At 39.9% G+C, this 15,499-nt stretch overlaps 1 protein-coding gene across 1 annotated transcript; it reads right to left on the bottom strand.

Moving 5' to 3' along the window:
- Window positions 1-6,601: 6,601 nt before the first annotated feature.
- LOC108705299 (antileukoproteinase) lies at window positions 6,602-11,995 on the bottom strand. The gene is made up of 4 exons (XM_018242128.2): window positions 11,849-11,995; window positions 10,140-10,289; window positions 7,493-7,633; window positions 6,602-7,123 (listed from the first exon to the last, which is right to left on the bottom strand). Exons 1-4 carry the CDS (start codon window positions 11,922-11,924, stop codon window positions 6,987-6,989), a joined length of 504 nt encoding a protein of 167 aa, XP_018097617.2. The 5' UTR covers window positions 11,925-11,995; the 3' UTR covers window positions 6,602-6,986.
- Between the last annotated feature and the right edge of the window lie 3,504 nt (window positions 11,996-15,499).

The following is a 15,499-nucleotide window of genomic DNA, read 5'->3' as shown; positions in this document are numbered from 1 at the left end:
CTGGACCGTCCATCTGGAATCGGATCCCGCCCAACACTCAACACTCTTGTAAACCGAGTCCTTTTTCTGGCTATTACAACTAGCCACCGACCCGTGAAATAATGAACATTTACTTGGTTGCTTGAAAACAGTATAACAGAAATCTGGATGATACATATATATATATACATATAGACAAATACAAGAGTCCTCTGCACTCAACCCATTATCAATATATTTAAGACAGAGACATTTTGTGCTACTGCTACTGAAAAATGCCTTACCCTTTAAACAAAACAGGGATTGTTTGTCCATATATTGCAATATATTTAATAATAAACTCATCCCATATCTGGCCAGTCCTACACTCAATTTTATCTGATTCATTAAGAATTCTATTGCTTCATTATACATTTTACAAGTTTGGGAGTTTTACTTTGAAAGCAGCAAGTAAGTTGCAGGTAAAACTTAGTCCCTGTGTAAAATGTATAATGAATAGAATAGAATTCTTAATGAATCAGATAAAATTGAGTGTAGGACTGGCCAGATATGGGATGAGTTTATTATTAAATATATTGCAATATATGGACAAACAATCCCTGTGTTGTTTAAAGGGTAAGGCATTTTTCAGTAGCAGTAGCACAAAATGTCTTAAATATATTGATAATGGGTTGAGTGCAGAGGAATCTTGTATTTGTCTATATGTATTTTGTGGTCACACCCTCATTGCACCCCCGCCTAATGGTTTTATAATTAGTGGTGAGCACAACTTTCCCTTGTTTGTTATTATATATATATATACCAAATACTGTACAAAAAACGAACTCCCAGGGCTTCTTAAAGGTGCAAAAAAGAAATTCTATTTATTTCGATGTTTTGGCTTCTGTACTGGAGCCTTCCTCAGGTGGGGTTTATATAAGTTTGCTCCCAGGCAGCTGCTCTTTGTATACATGAGTGCTCCAGTCTCATAGAAATATATCTATATATATAGTGAATAAAGTAGCCCCTCTTGTAAAATATAAGGATATTATTAGTTACAGAGGAGTTTCATGACCATATAAAAGTACGAGGCTGAAGGCAGAGTTATACAGGTCATGGAACTCCGAGGTAACTTCTAATATCCTTATATTTTACAACTGGGGGTACTTTATTTATTATAATACACAAATTTCAGTGAGTCATGTGACAGAAATGACATCAGAACTCACCGTTTATAACTGATGACATCACTACTCACCGTTTATAAGGATATAATTTACAGGATATTCATGGCTTTTGTGTATTATAGATATATATATATAAAAGTATATTATGAATATTGATTGTGCATCTCTACTCTACCTGAAGACGAATGCGGACACCCAGAGCATTTCTATATATATATATATACAACAGAAGATAAGATTAATTAGTAATAATTAAATTGTGTCTAGATAAGCAAATAAGTAATTGTAACAATATAAGATAACAGGTCCCTTGGGAGAAGTCAGACTCACAGCTTAAAGGGCAAATTCAGCTTCATTAGCAAAACTGTAATAACTGAAAAAAACCCACAGAAATATGTTCAAACTTTTCTAACTTGTGAAATTTTGTAAAATGAACTTGGTAATTAGGGGGTGTGGTCTAAACGGGGAGGTATGTTCAATGTAGTCTGGGTAATCCATTTAAAGGGGAATACACTCCTTACATATTCAAAAGCATTAGTGTGTATAGAGGTTTTATTACAGCCTGTCCATAACGATAAAGACAATGTATATTATACAAACACATTAATGTGTAACAGAAACCATGCTCAAACAATGATAGTGGCACCAATGATGAAAAAACAATAAAAACAAAAAACAAAACGGGTTCTGTTTACCTGGGACAGACACTTATGTGCAGTTTTGGCATCAATAACAGGACCAGGCGTTGGGACTCAGTGACTTGTCCATAGTGAGACTTTTATTCACCTCCTTTAGCTAATTGGACACTTAGATTCACAAATACCTTGGACTCACACAAAAATGGACAAATACGGGCAAAAAATGGATGTTTATTTTCATCTTCTATTTGTGAATTGTTTTTTTTTTTTCATCATTGGTGCCACTATGATTGTTTGAGCACAGTTTCTGTTACTAATTAATGTGTTTGTATAATATACATTGTCTTTATCGTTATGGACAGGCTGTAATAAAACCTCTATAGACACTAATGCTTTTGAATATGTAAGGAGTGTATTCCCCTTTAAATGGATTACCCAGACTACATTGAGTTGTAGAGGTCAAAGTTCACATGAGCCTTAAATAGGTGCACTTGTTAATGGTCCTGTATTGACTTGATAAAGCAGAGACCCCCAACCTTTAGAACGTTTAGAAGTAAAAGGAGTTGGGGAGCAACACAAGCATGAAAATGTTCTTGGGGAGCCAAATAAGGGCTGTGATTGGCCATTTAGTAGCCCCTATGTGGATTGTCAACCTACATTGAGACTCTGTTTGGCAGTACAACTTGTTTTTATACAACCAAAACTTGCCACCACTCGGAATTAAAGTTTTTTTCGCATTTATTCTGCTGGAGTTTCTTTTCCTTCAATTCTGGATCACATGGAGCAGTTGTAGCCCAGAGTAACCGTAAAGGAATTAAACACAATTCATTTGAAATTCCTACTGATCACCATCCCCCTCTTCTACTTTACCCTACAGAACCTGCCAGTTACAATCAGATCCCTATGTCAATTCTCTCCATAAACTCTGAAACACGGGGGAACTGCATATACCCCGACTGTCCCCCTCCAGGTGCACCCCACAAATATTTGGGTCTCTCTTTTACTCTTTCTTCATGTTTTATCCTTTCTCAGTCACTATCACATTCCCATTAGTCCCTGCCCCAGTGAGCTTACAATCTAAGGTCCCTATCACATTCCCATCAGTCCCTGCCCCAGTGAGTTTACAATCTAAGGTCCCTATCACATTCCCATCAGTCCCTGTCCCAGTGAGTTTACAATCTAAGGTCCCTATCACATTCCCATCAGTCCCTGCCCCAGTGAGTTTACAATCTAAGGTCCCTATCACATTCCCATCAGTCCCTGTCCCAGTGAGCTTACAATCTAAGGTCCCTATCACATTCCCATCAGTCCCTGCCCCAGTGAGTTTACAATCTAAGGTCCCTATCACATTCACATCAAAGCCTGCCCCAGTGAGCTTACAATCTAAGGTCCCTATAACATTCCCATCAGTCCCACCAGTGAGCTTACAATCTAAGGTCCATATCACATTCCCATCAGTCCCTGTCCCAGTGAGCTTACAATCTAAGGTCCCTATCACATTCCCATCAGTCCCTGCCCCAGTGAGCTTACAATCTAAGGTCCCTATCACATTCCCATCAGTCCCTGTCCCAGTGAGTTTACAATCTAAGGTCCCTATCACATTCACATCAAAGCCTGCCCCAGTGAGCTTACAATCTAAGGTCCCTATCACATTCCCATCAGTCCCTGCCCCAGTGAGCTTACAATCTAAGGTCCCTATCACATTCCCATCAGTCCCTGCCCCAGTGAGCTTACAATCTAAGGTCCCTATCACATTCCCATCAGTCCCTGTCCCAGTGAGTTTACAATCTAAGGTCCCTATCACATTCACATCAAAGCCTGCCCCAGTGAGCTTAAAATCGAATGTCCCTATCACATTCCAATCACTCCCTGCCCCAGTGAGCTTACAATCTAAGGTCCCTATCACATACTTGTATTTTTCTTTTTACAACAAATGTATAAGAGATTGCCATGATGATACCTTAGTGTGATGGGGTCAGAAGACTGAGTAAGTACCTGATACTTAATGACAGCAATTACAGACGGAACAATCGAACTTGGAGTAAATGAGAGCAAAACATTGCGCTGGCAGGAGCAGCAGTAATAGGCTCTACCCCGGGATGCTGTGAGGCTGCAGCAATAAAAGGGAAGAAAACAATGGAAGTGCAGGAATCAATGGTCAAACAATAAAGTGTCCAGTGTTTAATGAGCAACAGGACTGGAATGTTGTGCAGGTAAGTGTTTCCCTTATAACTGACTCTTCCCTTAATGAGGAGTAATCGTTGCACATGCTCACTTATCCCCATAGCTCTCACTATCTTACCAAGTGAATGAAGCAAAACAGATGAGTTACAAGTGAGTTACAAGTGAGTGTAAAGTATCAGTGTGTAACTATCCACTCGTATCACTCACAGTTACAGTCGATACAACTCAGCCGGCTGGACATTATGAACAGAAACTATCATTTTAGGAAACAAATAAGAGTTTTGTTTTTGTCTAATACCCCCATAGCCATCACTTCTGTATTCCTCAAGGGGCAACAATGCCCTGTATTGATACTCAGGTAATGGAGGGGGCAGCTTGGATAACTGAGTCGGGTGCAGTTTAATGGCACAGGTGCCATCTTGGTTACACAGGTATGGAATCCATTATGCTGAAACCCATTATCCAGAAAGTTCTGAATTACAGGACGGCCGTCTCCCATAGACTCCATTATAATCAAATAATCCAAATCTTTAAAACTGATTTCCTTTTTCTGTGTAATAATAAAACAGTCGCTTGTACTTGATCCCAACTAAGATATAATTAATCCTTATTGGAGGCAAAACCAGCCTATTGGGTTTATTTCATGTTTATATGAATTAAATATTAAATCATCCTAGTAGAGTTAAAGGGGTATTTTCCCTTAAAGGTAACTTTTACTATTTATTTTTTTTATAGTTATTTGCCTTTTTCCTCTGACCCTTTGCAGCTTACAAATGGGCATCGCTGACTCCCTTCTAAAAAACAAATACTCTGTAAGGCTACAAATATATTCTTGTTACTTTTTATTACTGATCAGGCCTCTCCTATTCATATTCCAGTCTCTTATTCAAATCAATGCATGGTTGCTAGTCCCATACCCGTATTCACCTGCAATAAAACATTTCCCCTCATTCTTATTAAATCTGCAAACAGACAAAACCCACATCTCAACCTTTATTTCTTCTTCCTCCCCCCAGTCTTCACTTTCTCCTGTATAACAAGTGTAAATTCTTTCCCACCAATCACCATATTCTCTTTATTTACTTCTTTCTTCACATGAGCAAATCTGACTCCTGATATTATTGATATAGTTTGTTTGTAGGACGCGGATTCCTATGATGAATGTGTTTTGTGCTTCATTTAATCATTTCCCATGTGATTACCCCCAATAAGCAAGTAGGCCAGTGTTTCATGTCTCTCATCCCTCACCTCTATAGGTGACCAGGAGAAGGTCCCACATATACAGATTCCTTCCCTTTTTGGCTGGAGGCTCTAGGAAGAGTCTTACCCCCCCCCATGGGTTATCCCATAGTGACTTTATTCCCCATCCTCAACTCAGTGTTCCCCTCAAGTCCTGGACTTTACTGGGGTAACCTTATGGGATTGGTTAGTAGAGATCGTATAGATGTTATAAGAAACAAGTAGTGGAACTGGGAACAGCAGTAGATCAGAGCTCATGGATGTTCTCCCATAGATTATCCCTCAGGTCCATCTGTCCCATAGTCAGGCTGGCCATTTGCCCAAACAATATTCTGGTCTTGTTTGAGAGAACAAACATTTCCACCTCTAGTCCCCATGTATAGACACTTTTATACTGGACACCTGGTTACGACAAAATTCTGTTACCTTGAGTGGTGGTCTCCTCTCAGGTCAGGCAGCTGCACATCACCTGATCCTCCATAAACCATGAGAGGAGGAAAGTCAAGGGTATGTGTCCCTTTGACCAAGACCTTCTCTCATGTTCATCCCTCGGGTCATCAGTATGGGTGGGTGACATCTGTGATCTTGAGCCCGCCCACATTATCTCCACCACAACTGGCGGGAAATTCAGTTACTCGAGACACTTGTATTGAAAAATAATACAAATTTATTTGAGTGGATCTGAGTGGATTGTGAACTCACCGAGAGTCAGACCCTGAACAAGAAACGGGAGAATTTCTATAGACGTTTCCATGGTCACATCACCCAACAACCACATCAATGGAACTGCTCTCAGAATGTCACATTGTAGCTCTGACTTCAACTGACCTTGGGCATCTTCTTTTTTTCTTTCTTTTATTTTTATTTATTCTAAATTATTTTTATTATTATTATTATTAAGCAACAGAGAACTTGGTAGGGAGATTGTGAGAGAGGTAGAGGTGCCACCTCTTCTGAGAAAACAAAATCCCAACCTTCCTATATTTCTTTCTTTCTGCCCTATTAATAACATTGGGATCAATCATTATTGTTCCTGGCCAGATGGCCCCCCTAGAAAGAGACATTTCTGGGCTTCAATGTTGGTGATTTGGGGATGTTATTTTGTACTACTCTTCCCTCACATTTGTTTGGGTTTCCAAGGAGAGAGATATCAATGGGTTGTATGGAATTCATTGCTAAACCAGCATGTTGTGTCTCTGTGTAACTGGTCCCAGTTAATGCCCCCAAATAACTTGACCGACTTACCCTTTGTAAAATTTATGGAACACTATCCACGCTCCATAGGGAGTTGGAGAGGATTAGTTGCACTGCTCTGGGTCATGGAGAAGTGAGAGGTTGGGAGTATTCCACTTGGCCCTGGGGCTTTGATCATGGTAATGACTAACAAGACGGGTCTCAAGCAAAAAGTTTTATTTCACGTCCATACGGGTGCAACATCCCAGCCCATAGTATTACTTACTGAATGGACCTGGGAAGGGTCATTATAAAGCAGGGAATGTATATAGTATGTATGAAGTATGTATGTATGTTGTATTTAAGTATTATGTATGTATATATGCAATGCATGTAATATGTAAGTATGTATTTATGTATGTAGTATGTATGTATATATGCATGTATGTATGTAGTATGTATTTATTATGTATTTCTGGAGTCCTCAGTCACTTTCCCTGTGCAGCAGAACAGGGAGTTCCTATTGGTCCCAGCCCATGTGGTTACATTAGAGTCCAGGCGTTATTCAGTAGGCCGGGTAGTGAAAGGGTTAAAAGGCAACTGCCAATCAGAGGTCCATACATTTCTGTTTGTCCCCAGACTGGCAGCATTTTTGGGGCGCCAGACAGTCCTCATTCCTGGTACAGAAGACGGACGGACATTGCAGTTTCCTTGGGTCGCTGGCCGGACACACTTCCGGGGCCTCTGCACAGACAATACGGGGAGTTGTGAGAATAATGTGATTAGTAACAACCTCCTCGTCATATTCTACTACTAACCCTCCCCCCCTGGTCTAAGGCAGCAGATCTATAGAAATAGAGGGGAGGTCTGTGAGAGGATTCTGGGAGTTGTAGGCTATACGTGTTATTTGTGTAACCCCCCCACCCCCAGGGGCCCCTCTAATTCCAGTTTTACTGATATCACAGCTCAGTGAACTCTATGTAGAAGTTGCCATGGTGCTTCCCATAACTCCCGGCTGCATCTAATTATTTGCTACAGACCAACTGCAACTCCCTGCAACCCCTATAAATGTGACCTGTGGCCCCAGAGCTGAGGGGGCAGGAGTCCATTTACCTTCCACGGGATCCAAACAGACTTTCCCACATAAGGTGCAGCATTTCTCATGGTGGGGGCAGTCGCGGTCTGTCTGACACTGGGGTTTTGGGAGGGGCAACACACAGCTGGCCATTATTGGGGGGCAGCGCCCCGATTTCACTGGAAGAGAAAGTCAATGTTATACATTCAGTCCTGGGGAGTTGGAGCTCATTAGTAGCAGCAACGGGACTGGAACTCCTAGTGATGCCCCAACTGCCACTTCTGACATCACCAACTGCCACCTCTGACATCACCTGGGGGAGGGGCCGGGGACTCTATATTTTCCCAATTCCCCCCAAACCCTCAAGTTTCAGGCCGGCCCCCACCCTATGAGTCAATACAGTGGGAAATACACGGGATTCTCCCCAACAAGAAATATCAGGAGGCTCACGTGGTCCTGCCCCCAAGTGTCACCTGCAGCTTCAGCCAATCACTGGGGAAACAATAAAGGGGCGGGGCTCACTGGAATTTGGGTGGGGCTTTGACCTACAATTTATTACTTTTACCTAAAGTCTTGGGGGGCAAGATATACGTCTGTTACAGCCTGGGGGGGGCAGCAGGACTGGGGTATTTGCAGCAGGAAATAATGTTACAAGGAGGGGCCGCCCCCATTAACCATTTACATCTCACACACACATTATTAACCCTTCAGTCTCTTTATACCAAACATTACCTTTTATTCCATTTCTCTAAATAAAAAAAATAATAATTTGATAAAATAAAATTTTACAGAAATAGGGGGGGGGCACAGTGGGGGTTATCCTGTGTTTTTATGAAACAGAGAGAAAAAAACAACAAAAAGTGTAAATTGTCCAAAAAAAATGTCTATTTTACCGACTGTCCATTTCCCAGGAGTCTGTGCTGAGGGGGGGGGGCAGCTGAGGTGGGAAATGTCTGTGCTCAAAAGCTGGGGGGCGCCATCTTCTCTTCTGCCCCCCAGAGATGCAATAGTGACACACCTCCCAACATTTTGGAAATAAAAAGAGGGACAAAAAGTTGTCGTGTGAAGTGCAGTGAATTATTTGACCAAAACCAGTTTTGTGGCCACACCCCTTAATTACCATGTTCATTTTACAAAATTTGGCAGGTTATGAAAGTCTGAACATATTTCTGTGGTTTTTTCAGTTATTACAGTTTTGCTAATGAAGGAGAATTGCCCTTTAAGCTGTGAGTCTGACTTCTCCCAAGGTAATATACGAACAGGAGGACGGCACTCCGGTAAAAAGCAGGTTTTTATTGTAGAGAACTGCAAGGATACATAAACCTTCCGCGTTTCGGGAACACCTTCCCTTAATCATAGGCATACAAAATGGATCGAACACATGCATTATATACTATAGATGTCTAGCGACCTCTGTTGGTTATCAGAGTTCTTACAGCTAAAAAATATTTACATATATTTTTTCTTATACTTTATTATGTTTTGTAAATCAATAAAATCAATCACACTCTGTTAAAATATGTAAAACCAAAAAGGGGGGAAGGGGATTGTCTAGCCTTGGAAGTTGCATATAGTTGTCAATTAGAGCTGAAGTGTAGCAATATAATAATAACATAAATCCTTACTATAGGATTTATCCAGAAGCAAATCAACTTCTATATAGTTTACTTTGGATCTTATTATTTTGATTTTTTCTATATGCTATATTTATATTTGAATGTGCTGAAAGATATATATATATATATGTAAATTGGTGTATGCACACTCATGTGGGGATGTCAAGGGGAGAAAAAGGAAAAAAGGAGTGTGCATACACCAATTTACATATATATATATATATATATCTTTCAGCACATTCAAATATAAATATAGCATATAGAAAAAATCAAAATAATAAGATCCAAAGTAAACTATATAGAAGTTGATTTGCTTCTGGATAAATCCTATAGTAAGGATTTATGTTATTATTATATTGCTACACTTCAGCTCTAATTGACAACTATATGCAACTTCCAAGGCTAGACAATCCCCTTCCCCCCTTTTTGGTTTTACATATTTTAACAGAGTGTGATTGATTTTATTGATTTACAAAACATAATAAAGTATAAGAAAAAATATATGTAAATATTTTTTAGCTGTAAGAACTCTGATAACCAACAGAGGTCGCTAGACATCTATAGTATATAATGCATGTGTTCGATCCATTTTGTATGCCTATGATTAAGGGAAGGTGTTCCCGAAACGCGTAAGGTTTATGTATCCTTGCAGTTCTCTACAATAAAAACCTGCTTTTTAGCAGAGTGCCGTCCTCCTGTTCGTATATTACTGTTGGCAGTGGGGACACTGCGGACTGAGCACCCGGCACTACAGAGGAACAGCTAAGTGGTGGTGAGTTTCTGAGTGACTTCTCCCAAGGGACCTGTTATCTTATATTGTTACAATTATTTGTAATTATTTGCTTATCTACAAATTCTTACAAAACTATCTTATCTGCAGCCGTGGCTGTTCTGGACTCTCTGCCAAAAGCCAATTAAGTTAGAAACTTTGTTTCTTTTTCTGGCTATTCAGTGCAGAGAAAAACTGGACTTTCCAGTACAAACGAGGGACTGCGGGTTGAGCTGTCAATAGAGGGACTGTCCCTCTAAAAACGGGACAGTTGGGAGGTATGTGTTGTCCCCAACTTACCTTTCTCTGGTTTGACGCATTTCCAGCCACATTCGGAGCAGCAGCATTTCTGGCCTCTCTTTGCGCAGTCCTTGTCGCCGAGGCAACGCCGTGGTTGGGGCAATTTACAGGTCCGAGGTTCAAACTTGGGGCAAACGTCATGATATTTCGCTGTAAGAGAAACAAAGGGGCATTTGTACCTCTGGACTGAAACGGATTTACTGGGCAACAAGAACTGCAGGAGTAATGGCACTGAATATACCAAATATTTCTATTTCATTTACATTTCTTTTTAATTTCTGTATCTATTTAATTTCTGTTTCTATTTCATTTACATTTCTATTTAATTTCTATTTAATTTCTATTTATATTTAATTTCTGTTTCTATTTCATTTACATTTATATTTAATTTATATTTAATTTACATTTCTATTTAATTTACATTTCATTTCTATTTCATTTACATTTCTATTTAATTTCTATTTAATTTCTATTTATATTTAATTTCTGTTTCTATTTCATTTACATTTATATTTAATTTATATTTAATTTACATTTCTATTTCATTTACATTTCATTTCTATTTCATTTACATTTATATTTAATTTATATTTCTATTTAATTTATATTTCTATTTAATTTCTGTTTCTATTTAATTTACATTTATATTTAATTTATATTTAAATTATATTTAATTTACATTTATATTTAATTTCGATTTCATTTCTATTTCATTTATATTTCATTTACATTTATATTTAATTTAGATTTCATTTCTGTTTCATTTACATTTCTATTTCATTTCTATTTAATTTATATTTATATTTAATTTCTGTTTCTATTTAATTTACATTTATATTTAATTTACATTTATATTTCATTTCTATTTAATTTACATTTATATTTAATTTATATTTAATTTATATTGAATTTACATTTATATTTCATTTCTATTTCATATCTATTTCATTTACATTTCTATTTCATTTCTATTTCATTTCTATTTAATTTGTATTTATATTTAATTTCTGTTTCTATTTAATTTACATTTATATTTAATTTATATTTAATTTACATTTATATTTAATTTAGAATTAATTTCTATTTCATTTACATTTATATTTAATTTATATTTAATTTCTGTTTCATTTCTATTTTATATTTATATTTAATTTCTGTTTCTATTTAATTTACATTTATATTTAAATTATATTTCATTTATATTTAATTTACATTTAATTTAAATTTATTTCTATTTCATTTACATTTCTATTTCATTTCTATTTCTATATGATTTATATTTATATTTAATTTCTGTTTCTATTTAATTTCTATTTCAATTATCAAGCTGTGTCATATAATGGGCTGGTCCCCCAGCAGCAGAGTGTGACCAGGGGGTGTCCCTTCAATGTGCCCCTCACATCTGGAAATTACCCCAAACTCATAGTGGGGGGGGGCAGGTAAAGTCAAATGCACTGGGGCCAAATAAGGCGCTTGTGGGCCCCCCTGTCCGGTATAAAAGAACATGATGTTATAGAATTGGGGGGGCAGGTGAGTGTCATTAATGTGCTGCCAGGGGGGCACCGAGGGGGCTCTTGTACCAAACAACTAACTGAGCAGAATAAAGGGACAGTTCTGGGGAGATCTTATTGCTGATCCTGCTCCTCACCATTTGCCCCTCCTGTCAGCTCCCCCCGTTCACCCTAAAATACATGACCCCCCCCACTTACCTGGAGACTCCAGGGTCCAGACACCCGCACAGCACAGGGCGATGCCCAGGAGGAGGGAACCAATAGCTCGGGACATGTCGCTGCAACACAAGCCTCTCAGGTCTCTCACCTGCTCATATTTATACCTGAACTGGGGCGGGACCTGCGACTGGCAAGGGTGTGGCCAATGATTAACCCCTTCTCTTCTGCACAATATCAGTGGATTTCATTTTCTCCTTTATTTGTCACCCAATACACTTTACATTGTGCCCCCAAAACAGTATCATTGGAAGAGATTAACTCCTTCCTTTCTGCACTAAATACAGTATCATTGGAAGAGATTAACTCCTTCCTTTCTGCACTAAATACAGTATCATTGGGAGAGATTAACCCCTTCCATTCTGCACTAAATACAGTATCATTGGGAGAGATTAACTCCTTCCATTCTGCACTAAATACGGTATCATTGGGAGTGATTAACCCCTTAAATTCTGCACTAAATACAGTATCATTGGGAGAGATGAACTCCTTCCTTTCTGCACTAAATACAGTATCATTGAGAGAGATTAACCCCTTGCATACTGCACCCAATACATTATCATTAGAAGAGATTAACCCCTTCCATTCTGCACTAAATACAGTATCTTATACTCAGCTCTCACGTGGGGGCGCTGTACAGACATTTTAACCACAATTTTGTGAAGGAGATTTTGTTTTACTTCTAATTTTGTCAGTGGAATCTGCTCCCTGGCCCCATTACCCACAATTCAGTGGCACCAACATAAATAAGATGAATGTGCTTTGTAGCCCGTTCCTGTATAATTACTGGGCACAACCCATACAGGACGGAAGACAAAGAATAAATTTACATAATAATAATAATAACGAGCTCCCCGGGTGGAGCCGGTGCTGATTGCACATAGAGTTGCCACACAGCTGACACTTAATAAGTTATTAATAAGGAAGTAACAAGGAGGTGACACTAGTTACACGTGGGTGCAGCAGGGTGACCTGGGTTAGATTGAGGTTGGTCCCCCACTTTATACTGTAACAGAAGTGCAGGAAATTGCTGCCCCTAATTTACCCACCAACTGCCAACTGCCGGCTGAGACCTTACAACGGGGGTGGCACTTGGACATAGGGATTTACTTGAAGGTTCTTCTATACACTGTGACTAATGAGCCCAAATTAGGGGGGATCTAGGCCAGTCTTCTGGGCCCACTCCCTGTTGCCTCCCTGTCCTTATGTGCCGGGTATAATTATTATTACTTATAATGCCCCAAATGCTCAGGGGTAAGTTACACTCACTGCTGTTGGGTCATTGGGCCACTGTCATTGTTCTGCCCCTGTTTGTTGTTGATAATGTTTATTGGGGTGACTCTATATGTGGAAGAGGGGGAGCATTGGCCAGGGTGCCAGTGTTAGTGAAGGGCTCGGGGGTTCACACTTTGTGGGGGGTAAGTAGCCAGCCGGCACAATAACATGAAATAGAAGTGTCATTGAGCTGCATTTTCAGTTCCCACATCAAGAGGTTCTGGTTCTTTCCATTTGTCCTTCCATTGCAGAACTTTATTTACTGACCTGAGGACTGGAGCAGTGAGCCATGCACCCCTATTCATAGGAATATGGTTTAGCCGGCAGGTCTGACACTGTGTGATGCTCCAGGGACTGGGTGATTTCATTTCAGTGAGAGGGGGCAGCTGACTCCATATTTATGTAAGTAAAAAACAGATGAACCCCAACAAATCAGGGCACTAATAATGCAAGAGGGGGTATTAGAGTCAGGGCATGGAGAGAACAGAATAGGGAGCGATGGGATAGTGGGGGACACAGCAATGAAAGAGGGAAGGGATAGTGGGGGACACAAAGGAAGGGGAGATAACTTGAGGAGAGGGGGTGCACAGGCCATGAGAGAAGGAGGGGGTCTGGGGGTATGTGGGTCCATATCTGGCTGCCCAGAAACCTTCCACATTGCAGAATATGCCCCAAGAGCCTAATGCAGCGGGTTATAAGGAATTGTTTTATTAATACTCCAGCAAAGGATTTCAGGGGGGTCCTTCTCTTTCAGGTGCTAATGTCCCAGGATCCCCAATATTGGTCACCTGATGTTAAAGCAATAATTCAGCTTTAAAGCCTCAGCTATAGGCACTGGGCATGATACACATGTTATTCACCTACGATGCACCCCCAGAATTCAGCATCGCTGCATGCGCCCACTAAGTTGTAACCGGAATGTGATGCACAATATGGAGGCAAATTAAAGTCAGCACCCCAACAGGTTCCCTAACAAATACCAGGGCTGGATCAGCAAATTATGGCACCCAATCTGTAACAGGGGCCACGTACATAGTTCAGCTACACCCTATATCTTGCTGCTTTTGAAACGTACTGGTGCAATTGTGGGAGCCAATCAGGAGCTACAGGGTGCTGGATTCTGATTCGCTGCTAGAATGTGATATTAAATACTAAAATACAGTGAAATAAACAAGTACATAATACCAGGCACTTGTGGCCCCATCACATACAGGGCCGTGTTTAGCGTGTGGCCCTGTTTGATTTGGGAGACTCAGATAATAGGGATGGACTGGAATGTTGTTGCCATCTCTGTTCTTTTCCCATTGTTGCTACAGTAAATAAATATATAAATATCAGCATAATGAACACGGAGCTCTCATGGGACTTCATTCAACTTTAAGCCAATGGTTCAGTCCTACACAAAGTCCTTTATCAATATGTCACATTTTTTTCTTTTTCTAGGGGTGAGTGCGCTGCTGGTCAGACTCTCTTTCTCTCTCTCTCTCTCTCTATATATATATTATATTCCACTTTCTCTCTTCCCTCTTGGGAAATTGGGCCCCAGTTGTCTCAGAGCCAAAACCGACAGGTTGTGCCACTTCTGTATTTAGAGTTTGGGAGGTGAATGTTTTATAGGGAGTTACACCCACACCCAGACAGGGCGACTACTATCCTACAAATAACCTTCCTATTCATAGCTCCCAAACGGATCAGTAATGAGTGGCATTATCCCACGACTGAGTATAAACATATCAATATATGTGTGAGATACAGATCATTATCCCAAGGTTTGGGGGTGCAGGAGTATAGAGGGGACAGTGGGGTTCCTGACTGATGTACAATATCAATATATGTGTGAGATACAGATTATTATCCCAAGGTTTGGGGGTACAGGAGTACAGAGGGACAGCGGGGTTCCTGACTGATGTACAATATCAATATATGTGTGAGATACAGATCATTATCCCAAGGTTTGGGGGTGCAGGAGTATAGAGGGACAGTGGGGTTCCTGACTGGTGTACAATATCAATATATGTGTGAGATACAGATCATTATCCCAAGGTTTGGGGGTGCAGGTATATCGAGGGACAGTGGGGTTCCTGACTGATGTACAATATCAATATTTGTGTGAGATACAGATCATTATCCCAAGGTTTGGGGTGCAGGATTATAGAGGGACAGTGGGGTTCCTGACTGATGTGCAATATCAATATATGTGTGAGATACAGATCATTATCCCAAGGTTTGGGGGTGCAGGAGTATAGAGGGACAGTGGGGTTCCTGACTGATGTGCAATATCAATATATGTGTGAGATACAGATCATTATCCCAAGGTTTGGGGGTGCAGGAGTATAGAGGGACAGTGGGGTTCCTGAC

Source organism: Xenopus laevis, chromosome 5L (genome assembly GCF_017654675.1).
Source record: "Xenopus laevis strain J_2021 chromosome 5L, Xenopus_laevis_v10.1, whole genome shotgun sequence".
In the NCBI taxonomy this organism is placed as follows: Eukaryota; Metazoa; Chordata; class Amphibia; order Anura; family Pipidae; genus Xenopus; species Xenopus laevis.
Note: the sequence above shows the minus strand (reverse complement) of the source record. Positions and strands in the feature narration are given on the sequence as shown.